Source organism: Vigna radiata, chromosome 9 (genome assembly GCF_000741045.1).
Source record: "Vigna radiata var. radiata cultivar VC1973A chromosome 9, Vradiata_ver6, whole genome shotgun sequence".
Classification (NCBI taxonomy): domain Eukaryota; kingdom Viridiplantae; phylum Streptophyta; class Magnoliopsida; order Fabales; family Fabaceae; genus Vigna; species Vigna radiata.
This window is the reverse complement of record NC_028359.1, coordinates 1,583,804-1,596,102: the sequence shown is the minus strand read 5'-3', so window position 1 is coordinate 1,596,102 and position 12,299 is coordinate 1,583,804. Positions and strand designations below refer to the sequence as shown.

The 12,299-nt window shown below is 28.0% G+C and overlaps 1 protein-coding gene across 1 annotated transcript; it reads right to left on the bottom strand.

The window, feature by feature from the left end:
- Positions 1-3,848: 3,848 nt before the first annotated feature.
- On the bottom strand, positions 3,849-5,676 carry LOC106773034 (transcription factor bHLH87-like; the record flags this gene model as incomplete). The annotated part of the gene is made up of 2 exons (XM_014659716.2): positions 3,849-5,478; positions 5,566-5,676. Coding segments are annotated over 2 exons (1,533 nt in total), but the record flags the coding sequence as incomplete, so codon positions are not given.
- Between the last annotated feature and the right edge of the window lie 6,623 nt (positions 5,677-12,299).

The following is a 12,299-nucleotide window of genomic DNA, read 5'->3' as shown; positions in this document are numbered from 1 at the left end:
ATTTAGAAGTCAAAAATAACTTTCAAATTCTACCATCTAAAAGTTCTTTTGTAAGAAAAAATAAAAAGGGAAAAGAAAATTTCTAAGAACTTGAACTTATATAAAGATGTTAAAAGTTACTTTCTCTTTTGTTTAAATCTAAGTTTGATATTAACTAGAAAAAAAGTCAATATATAAGAAAAAAATACTTCCAATGATATTTTGAATTGAAAGTATTAATTACTTAAATGAATTTAATTTTATGTTTTAAATTTTTTTGATGAATTTCATTCATAAAAAGAAATCAAATACGTAGGATTTATAACAATTTTGAAAAAAAATATTAACAAGGAATTATAATTAAAGCGTCAGAAAATTTACTCAATAACGTAAGAAATTGGAAATTAAGACGATTTATAAATTTAATTGAGTGATATGTACAAGAAAATTCATAAATACATTGAATTAATATTTTATGTTAAAAATGATCATATTTAGGTTTGCTTATATATTTGTCCTTTCCATTAGCTTAGACTTTTTCATCTTTTACAAATTTAAAACTAAATATAATATAAATAAAACGGAATACTCGATCAAATAATTGAATCAAAAGAAAATTACAATAAAAAATAAATAAAAATGAAGAGTTTGTTGAAATTTAATAATTGCAAAACTCTACTCCAATAAATAATACCTCCTTCCATTTTCAAACATGATGCCGACTCAAATATGGACTTTTCTCTTCTAGCTAATTTTGTTCTATATAATCAAGATAACATCTTGGACCACTTCCCTAAGCTTTTATATATATATATATATATATATATATATATATATATATATATATATATATATATATATATATATATATATATAACAATTTTACTTTTTTTTCGATTAATAACCTTAAACAATAATTTGAGGATTTAACCAAGTAACAATATTAGGTTTTAAATGGAATTAATTTTAACTAAATGCAATATTGGATTTATTTTAAATAAAGTTACATGATTTAAACAAATATATTATATTTCATCTGGTCTTATGGATATATTAAAAAATATAACTCAATAATTTAAGTCACTTTGTTATAGAATTTTCCTTTAATTTAACTATATATATTATAATTAAATCTAAAAAACTAGGGTAATTATTATTTGTTATTATGCCATTATTTATTACAATGTTATTATACTTTTATTATTTTATTAGATTTATCACTCATGATTCTATAAATATAAATAATAATTTCTAAAAAATATTTATTTTCAAAACACTCATAGTCATTATATCACTAAGATCCTAAATTTTTTTTTCTTAAAAACATCAATACCAGTAGATTTAAAGGAGAGTAATTAAGAGGATGTGAGAGAATTTGAAGATAATATTTTTTTTTATTTGAATAGATTTGGAACTAAGTGTGAGTAGATTTGGAAGTAAAAGTTGTGAGAATTAATGTAGGATTTAATTTACATGACAGATTAAAAATATTTACTTCCAAATTCATTCTCAATTACTTCCAAATCTATTCAAATAAACAACAAATAAAAAATTATCATCAAATTCTCTCAATTACTCTCCCTCAAATCCACTCAACTCAAGTGAACAAGGCCTAAAGAATTTCATTTTCACCAAAGCAAACGCTCTCAAAATCATCACTAAAAATCTTGTCGTTTTTTTCGTAAATCTATGTTAATAATCATATTACAAACATTTTTATATTTATCAGTAAAGATAAATCTATTGATAAATCTAAATTTACTGTCAAATTTTATCCATAAATTTTAAAAAGTATATTCGGTAACCCAAATGCACATGATGTATTCATTTTAAACAGGATATGTTTTTCTGAAGTGATAAATCTTTGAGAATCTAGAGAAATAAACATGAATGTGCCGATGATCATGTGTAGCTGTCAAAACACAAACTTTCCTTTGCCTTTATTATCTTCTGTTTGGTTTCCTTATAAAAAATGAAACTTTGAGACTTGTATAAATATTGAACTTTTATTTAAAGGATCTTGGACAACTAAGAAAATGAGTTGTTGCAAATATATTTAGCCAATGGGAAGAATCAACAGCTACAACACAACTGTTTGTGAAGCAAAAAGTCTTGTCTCTGTCATATCTCTCTCTCTCTCACTTCTGAAAAGCCTACAAAAGAATGGTTATCTATTGACATTTTCAACACCCAAATGGGTGCTTATTCACAATTGCTTTATTAATTTATTACAACATAACTTGTTCCAAAACATCTACTATTCCATGTCACAACAAAATTTCCTAATTTGGCAAAGAACTCAATCTCTATAACCCCTTTTGATCCAATCATGGCAACCCTTCACCCCATATCACTCAAACCTTCAATTCCATTTCCACTTTGAAGAACCAAACAAGCAATCACTGCAATAGCAGGACCCACATATTTGAAAACCCCATTGATCAATTTTATCAAGTTGTTGATTGGCTTCAACTTTCTTTAATTTTCATAAGGCAGTGTGAAATTACTGTACAATCGAGTCACGATAAAATCTTAAATTCGCACTAAATCAGCTACCTACCTTTACTTTTGACTTCGTTTTCAATAGGTTTGAGATTAGTAAAACCCTAACTACGATCCACTCATGATCCATCACCTCTTAAATAATTCTTACTAATAATCTTGATTAGAAACTATGTTTAGAAAAGATTATTGTTAGGCCGTTGGTCGCCTTTTTTTTATGGTCAAAAAATATGTTAATTGTCTGAAGCAAATGATGATTGGTGAGTGACACAACACTATTCGAGATCCTTTCTTAGTGGTCTCATCTCGTCGGTCCTACTATATGATCATACCATGATGTATATATCCCGATATAAGAACATGTGTTGGTCATTTTGATTAAGATAAGATCAATTTAAAATATATAAATGAATGTAAATCTTATCTTAAAAATTGATTTTGTAAAATTGAGTTAGACTTAAAGTCTACTTTTTAACTAAAAGCATGTACAAAGATGATAAACAAAATGGCAGCGAGAAAAAAAGTTAATTAGTAGGAGAATTGGGTTTTGTGTTCGTGATCAGAAAGTGACCAAAAAGTGGAAATGTTTCTTATACAAAAGGGCGATAAAGGAGAAGGAAAGAACTTCACTTTTGAAAAAATCACATGCATATACAGTAACAGTAGCTCTAAGACGTGCTTAGTGAGGATATTTCAGCTCATTAAAATAACCCCTGTTTGATGACAACGGCACAAGGCACACATCACGTTTTGTTGTAGCCGTCGTCGTCACAATAATCATCATTAACAATATCATTAGTTGCATTCATATAAGAGAAAATGGTACGTTTAAATAAGACACAGAGAGCTTTTGTATAGTGTTACTTATGACAAACACTTGTGCTAAAAAAGAAGAATATGATAAGCACGTGCTGAGCAATGCGTTTGGTTTGGAGTGAGTTTCAAGAGCACGCGTTGGATCGAATCAAGGAGACAGGACCACTGACTATGCTCACTAATCCTAAGAGAATGTCTCGTGCATTGGTTAGCTAACAAAGCACATCAATTAAAATATGTTGTTAAAGGTTTCTCCAAGAACAATGCACCTTAAACTATAATATAAAACATATAAAAGTGACAATCACTTTCTCTAGCCCTTTATCTCAATAATAGGCTGTTATAATTGCTAGGCCTTTCTGCATGCTAAAAGTTATGGTAACTCGTTTTCATTATTTTCACTACTTCCGGGTAGTCTAGATCAGTTCAACATCACACTTCAATCTATAAAATTGCAGTGACAGTGGTAGCATTTTAAGCAACACTGTAACCGAAAAAAGTGAAAACCGTATTTGCTCATGCATGCTGGTGCTGGTGCAGTTGATTAATCATGATAGAAACAAGAGAATGTCATCATTGATGTAATTCTAAACAAGTCACTACTGATGATTAGGCTAAAGACAATTACAATACAACGATACAAGTCATTGATTAGAGTTTTCTTTGGCTAGAAAATGAAGATCAGATATGTTAATCATTGTGATTGGCAACGAAATGATTAGAGTTGATGGGGTGTTTGACCCCATGATAGTAACAACATCAACCCTGGGAATGATGGATTTGACTGAGAGATGTTTGCATGGGAAAAGAAGGGTTGAAAGAGAAGGCAATGCTTGTAGGAGGACAATTCATTGCATCAACTTTGTTTCCTAGGCATTCCAGTGCCTTAACCTGTGACCTGAGAAACTTGAGGTAGTTTGCAGCCTCATCAAGCATTGATGCTGTGTCCATTTTGCTTCCCCCAGGCACAAGCTTCTGCAAAACCCTAATCCTCTCACTTATTCTCTCCCTTCTATGCCTTGCAGCCACAGTTTGTGGATCAGTTGATATTCTCACATTCTTCCTCTTTGGTTTTTCAGCAGCATCCAAGCCAAAGTTCACAGGCCTAAAAGCTGCAGCCCTATATATCATTTCCTTCATTTGTGCAATGGCCTCTGGATCAGGTTCCTCAATGGATGATGACATGGATGAATTCGGTTGCTGGAAATTGATGTTATTTGAAGAGGAACTCTTCTCCCATCTGGGTTTCTTGCTTTTTGATGGATCATCTGAGATAAGTCTGAATCCACCTTGCTCAACAGAAGAAGAATTCTGCACAATACTGAAGCAGGAACCACGGCCAGTGGCACCAACTTTGATCGTTTTAGTTTCCTCATGGCTCCTCTTTGAACAATTAGCCTTTGATTGTACTGTTTTTCCTCGATCCAAGGAGCTTTGAGAAACTGTTTCATCAACTTCATTCACCGGACACTTCATGTCTTCCTTTCTACCATTCGATGCATTACTCTCAGATTCACCAGTGGAAGCTGCACTGCCGTAGCTGAAGTTCCACAAGTTTCTACAGTCAGATAAAATCATCGAGATGCCATCATCTTCAACAGATGTGTCTGTGTTACTATTGGTAGCTGAAATCAAGCAGTCAAAAGACTCAAGAGAGCAAGCACCCTTCCCATTTTGTGAGCCATTGACAAGTTGTTGTTGCTGCTGTTGTTGGTGGGCCATGCTGAAATCTGGCATGTAGTTGCTAATCAGGTTCATCCTTTGAGATCCATTGACCGACAGAGACGGGTATGATTGAGATGTGAAAGCTTCTCCCCAACTGGCTCCAGTTCCTGATTTCACCGGCATCATTGTTGGTGCATGCTGTAAAAGATTTGTGTTTTGCCTTTGCATCTCATCCATTATCTCTGAAGAAGCGGTGGTAGCATCTGCTGACTGATAAATCACTCTTTCAGAATTTGAATCTGCATGACCTGTTTGAGCCTTCTGCAAATCTTGTATTTGATTGACAACATTGGGCATGGAGTAGCCTCCTTCAAAATCTGGTGGTGGCTGAATAGTACTCCACAGGATTGGTGTGTTTGCTTCAAGTTGAGAGGTATCCCAACTCAAACCATCCATAGATGTTTGCTTCAAGAAAAAATCTAGTTGAAACTTGGAGGAGAAACTGATCCTTGTCACCTATCATGTTGAACACAATAATACATCAGATAAAATAAACAAAAGTAGAAAACATAAAAATTGACCTGAAAGGCCTTAGGGCCTTACCAGTTCACACTTGTAGACAAACTGCTGCCAGAAAAAGATTAGAAACCTTAATAATTGTTCAAGAGTGTTCAATGTTAGAGATAAAACAGAGGACCAAACCCAGCTTTTACATCAAGATTTTGTACAATCTGGTTGTGGCATTAACTTGCCTCTTAAAATTCAATGTGGAGATACCTGTTAGGAGGTGGAAAAAAAAAACCAAAGGGTTAGGTCAGATTGAGAAACTGAATTTTATGCAGTACTCTATTGTGAAAGTACAAGTTGGAGAAGAAAGAGAATTTTTCTGTCCCTTATAAAGATAACTAGTCCTTGTACATTTAACAAACTGGAAAGAGAAGAGATGAGAAGAGAATAGAAAGTGAGACAACAAGGTTAAGGTTGTACCTTGAGCTGCCATTGAAGAAGTGCAGAACTGATGCACCGTGTTTGTTGTGGAGAACCTTGTATAGGTAGGAAGAACAAAAGGTACATGCTTTTATAATAAAACAAATATTGGTACTTGAGCAATTACGTCAGGAAACTGCATAATAAATAACTCCTTCAACATGAATACAAAAATACACAAAAGAGGCTATCTTTAACTATTATGTTATAATAATCTGGTTTTAACAGTTTAGAGCAATTTCAAAAAGGATAATGCTTTTTTTTATCAGTTAGGTGGGTCTATAAATAAAACTGTTTCTGCAGCAGACAGTGAGCATGAGACTTCAGAGTGGTATTTTTGAATGTCAAATCCTCATATTTTATCGCATACAACCATTTTTTGTATTCTTTTTAAGTGCAGAAAGCTCTGACCCCCTTTTGGTTGCTTAGTAAAAACTGCATCTTTCAACACCAATACCCTCTTTATAAAAGCTTTCTGTGTTAATCATGCTTTTAATCATAGCAATGTTTTCACTTTCTACCACCATATTTCTATATCTTCATACCAACCCAAAAAACTAACTATTACAGTAAGAATCTCAAATTAACATATGAAATAGTAAATCAAATAATGCATAAAGTAAGCGTGTTATGTTTGTAGGAATGACACCTGAAAACTTATTAGAATATACACAATCTGAAAAGATTTTGTTTTTGCAGAATATAGTTTGATAGAATTGTTTACCTGATAGTGGAGAAAGCCACAGTGGCAGAAACAAGTTGGCAGCAGTCAGATTAGCACAGAGAGAAAGTTATAATCTTTGTTTACATTTATTTGAAGTTCTGTTTTGCATTGTTTTGTTCACAGTGTGGATCAGGTTACTTCTGATCTCTCCTGATTAAACTCATATAATATATATATATATATATATATATATATATATATATATATATATATATATATATATATATATATATATATATCTGTGTGTGTGTGTGTATGTATATATAACATGCACATGCACCCCATCTTTACATTTTCCAGGTGAGTGAATGGGTTCCCATCTCTTATGTTTTTTCAGCTGCAGATAGATGAATACATGTCAAAGAGTCAGAGAAATGCACCAACTTATAATATTAATTACCATATTATAATGTTTAATCTAATATTTATGACGTCAGCTTTATGATATTATAAAGATGCTTGGAATAGTATGATATTATGAAATTAATCCATAGTCCATGCACCAAATAGTCTTTTTGGGAAATAAAAATTATCATAAGAGAAACGTATTGCACTACTCGAATAATATATGAAAAAAAAAAATTTATTTGGTGTATGATGTGAATAAATAAATTTGCGAAAAGTCTTTCTTTTTTGCATTAGCAAGTTACAAAAATTATATTTATACCGTATAGTTTATGAATATGTTGTAAAATCATACTTAAACTTAAGGATTTTTTTTAAATAAATTAATTTTGACACACTGGATAAAAGTATAATTTTTAATTAATGAATGAATAAAATTTTTAAAATAAATTTATAAATTATATATATTTATGAAGCTATAAGTCATGAATCGGGAACGTTCCATTGAATAGTTATTGGGGCATTTGGGTGGGCCCATGGATTGGGCCTAGCGGTTTGTCTCTGATGAGGATGTCAAAATCTCAATCAATGCCAACACGGGCGTGAGCTGTCGGCTCATCAGCTTGGCTCGGCTCAATCACAAAAGTCCTCGCACGTGAAGTGAGGGTTCTCTTAACACGTGTCGATCATCCATTCGTGGAATGTCTGATTTGATAGAGGTTCCCCACGTGGCATGCAAGATGAATACAAGCAAGTTAGCCACCTTGGTATTAGTGGCTTAAAAATTGTGAAGATTTTCCAAATGCTACAATATTCCTACTTTTATTTATTCATTTATTCATTTTACTAATTGTGAAGAAAACTTTTTTTTTTTTATAAAATTACTCAATTTAATAATATTTTTAATCAACAATCCAATTGTTGGTTAACACAATTATTGAATGGATAAAATTTATTTATTTATTTTAATTCAAACTATTTTATATTATATTTTTAGATGGAAAAACGCGTCAATATCCAATTGACTTGCAGATGGAAATGAGTTAAAAAAGGATGTATCTACTTTATTTAAAAATGAATATAAGAGCAATATATCAAAACACGAATAAATACAAATTTGTCAAATATATCGTGCACTATATGAATATTTTCACATGAAATAAAAAATAAAAAAATATTAGTAATAGAAAAACTGTAAGTAGAAATGCAAAGCTAATTCAATTAAAATGATTATAATACAATGTAAACAAAATGTTATTACAAGTAACTTTAATAAAGAAATATTTGTTATGAAATGAAATTTTAAGTAGATGAGATATATATTATTAATATTATTCTTATTTTTAGTTGATATTGAATCTTTAATATTTTTTAATTTATTAAAATAAAATATTTTTAACTATATAAAATATATTGAAGTGATTTATATTATTAAAAAAATCACAAAAACTTAATATTTCAGAATCAAAATCATTAACTTTCTTCATTGTTCATTCAACGTAAGAGTTAGACCAAATTAATAACTAGTCCTTTGGCTAGAAGGAAAATTCTCAATATTTTAAGACAGAAAAAAAAAATAATTTATTTTTGCAATATTAAAAGTAATATTAGATTAGAAGGCTAAACGAACTCGATCTCTTTGGAGTTTGACTTTATTGGACTGCTTGTTAATTTTTTATACATGTTTGTTAAAATCATTTTAACTTCACAACTAATAAAATAAAAAATAAATCTAATAAATATAGTAAATACGTGGTTTAAATTAATAATAAAATTGGAAAACAAACCTAAATAGGCTAAAAAAATGTTTTTTTATTGATTTTTTCCACTTCCGATTTAAAATATTTATCAATTTAAAACCACTATTATTTTGAACACGTCTACGTATAAAACAATTACGTACGTATGTTTGAATTTGTTTATTATAAAATCATTTTACAATATTCTCACGTTTTGAAAAATATATATTTCTCAAAAACAGCCTTATATATATATATATATATATATATATATATATATATATATATATATATATATATATATATATATATATATAATACACAAGAGAGGTTTGTTGGATAAATTAAATAAATCAAACTATTTTTTTGACGTGTGAACTTTCTTTTTCAACAATTACTGCAACAATTTTGGCTTTTTGCATTCTGTTCAAAAGAAAGTTCAATAATTGAATGGCTGAAATTCAATGTAAAAGCAAGAAAAAATAAATAAATAAAAATAAATAAATAAATATATATATATATATATATATATATATATATATATATATATATATATTACATATATTACATGTATGTATGATAAAGTTTTTGATAAAGTGATAAACCCAATCAACAACCAACCAATTGTTGGAAGATTTAACCGAGTTGCAACTTTGATGTGTATATAAATATTAATAAAATAAAATTGGTTTATTAATAATTTAAAAATAAAATTTAGAAAAAGAACAGAAAAGGCGTGTTATACAAAAATATAACCTCAATGACATTTTAAAAAGGATATTGATGAGTAAACCTATCAGCCATCAAAATAAACAATAAAGAAAGAAAAAAAAACTATAAGTGAATTTAATAAAGTGTTAAATATGTTGATAATTATTAAATTTAACGTGAAATTTGTTTATGTTTTTTTAGATGCTAAATGGTATTTTATATCATTTAATTTGGAATATGTCGGAAGTATAAATAGTTTAAACATCAATATGAAACATAGTTTAATATGTAAAATATTATTTAATTGATTAGAAAAATTATTAATTTTTAAAGTTTGAAAATCAAATTATATTAAAATATTAAAATTTATCATACAATTTGTATCATATATTCGGACAGGTCAGGATTATAACTGATTGACTAAAAGAATGGGAAAATCGAATGATCACAAACTCTAAAGAATCTTAGCACAATCGGGTCAAGCTTAAAAATAAGTTTTACTTATTAGACATTGGATTGTGATCAGAGTAATTTTAATTATAAGCTAATATTGAAATCTATAAATATAAGTTTGAGGTAAAGTAACATGTGATGTATTTATTGTAAATTTAAAACTTTACTATGATGACTGGTAAGTTAAAATACTGAACACCAAAATGTTTTTAACATATATTTGTCCATACGGTTTGAAATTTGGACATCGAGAATAGAAAAGAATTTAACTAAAAATACTCAAAACAATGTTATATAACTAAGAACAAAGTGTCAATAAATATTTGAATGTGATCCTAATCTTACACTCAAAACATAATTAGTTTAATTCACCAACTTATCATAAATTGAGCGAGACTCAAATTTTTTAAACTTATTAATAAGCAAAGTAGATTAAATTAATTTACTAAATAATCATTCTAGTTTTTCTATGACATTGTAAACATCAATTTCTTTTCTTATAGAATTAAATTTGTCACATTGAATGTCCTTAGGTCAACAACCACCTAATTGGGACTCTATTATCACTTTCTCATAATAAATCACATTTTTCTCTTACCCTTTTTAGAAATATATTATATAGTTTTATACTTGAATTTCCTAAGCTGGCTTTGGCCAAGGTGGATGATGATAATATGATGTTGACTCCCACGTGCACAAGACAGGCCCACACAATCATGTTTTTTTCTTTGTTTGTTACTATTTTGGAAACTACTCACCCTTCTTATTTACATACCATTATCACTATTTCATTTTAAAATATTTGTTGTTTAATGTTATTTAACTTATTGTCAAGAAATTTAAAATTTTATAGTTTGTATAAAATAATATTATAATTAATAAAATATTAATATATTTTATTATTTTCATTAAAATTACGTTGGATAACGAAAATAGTCTTATTAATATAATACAAACACTCCTTTAGTAGTTGTAAGTGACAACGTAAAACTCATGAAAAATATGACAGTTTTATTATCCAATTCAACTAAAATAATAAAAAAAAATTATTTTATATTAATTACAATATACTTTTATATTAATTATAAAACTTTATATATTTTAATATTAAAGATAGTCAAATAAGGTGACAAAATAATATTCACACTATCTATCAATAAAAAATTAAATAATAAAACTCAATTAATTTTAAAAAAAATCAAATACCCAATACATAAAATTACTTAATTAAAAATATCAAAACTTTTAATAAACTTAAAATTTAATTAAATCCTAAATAATTCCTTATACAGTAAAAGTCATAGACTTCAAGTGAGATTAGTACAATCAAGACTTTGACTGAACACACTAAATAATAACTTTCTAAACGATAACTTATTCCTTAGCGTTAGATAATTAAATTATGTGAATAAGAATATAAAGTTAAAGTTAAGGTGTATTTGTTCATGTATAAATTTGAAAAATAAATAACGTTAATATTAATATAATTAAACAATGCAAAGTTTTAAAAAATTACTAAGATAGATTAAGTCGTAAGTATATCTGTCAATATCTATCAATTTGAGTCAGCCTACAAATCAATCTCAGGTGAGTTCTAAAATAATCTATTTTTTTTAATGCATTTAATGAATAAGTTGAAAAAGTTTTAGGCCTAAAATCTCTCCATAAATTTGAGTAAGATCAATGTCAAAGTAAATTTAATCCATTAAATGCTAAAATATTTTTTAAAATAATTAAGAAATAAAATAAAAATTATTGGCAGCAGGTTTAAAGTTTTATTTTCAAAATACAATATATTTATTTTCTATTTTGTTAAAATTTTATTATTTTGTATGTACACAAAAATTACTTCTGACACATTAAGAAAATCATGTTTTTTCAAACTGAGCTATAGATTTATGTTTCTACAAGCTTATATATATATGCTCGAGATATATATTTGTTTTTATTTATTTGAATCAAAATGTATAATATATTTGTTTTCTTTATAAGTTAAAGTATATTGCGATTTTAAAATTTGTAGTTAAGTAATGCTGGATGATGATATTAATGTTATTCATTTAGTTCTATGAAATCCATTTGTACGTGGGTTATAATTAAATCCTTGTATCAAACGAAGTTAGTAAAAAGTATTTAATATAACAATTAATGAAGTAAAAAGTATTTAATATGACAATTAATAGGAACGCAAAGTGATCTTTTCGATTGATTGATATCAAGTTTTGATATTGGGTAAGATCTAATTAATAAAGTATATAAGTATTTGTTTTAGAATTTTATTGTATGAGTATTTAACTTATCTCTTTATCTAACACTTCTTCTCCTCTACTGATTAAGACATGATATGAGGGTCGGTGAGGGTTGTACTTACCATTTCA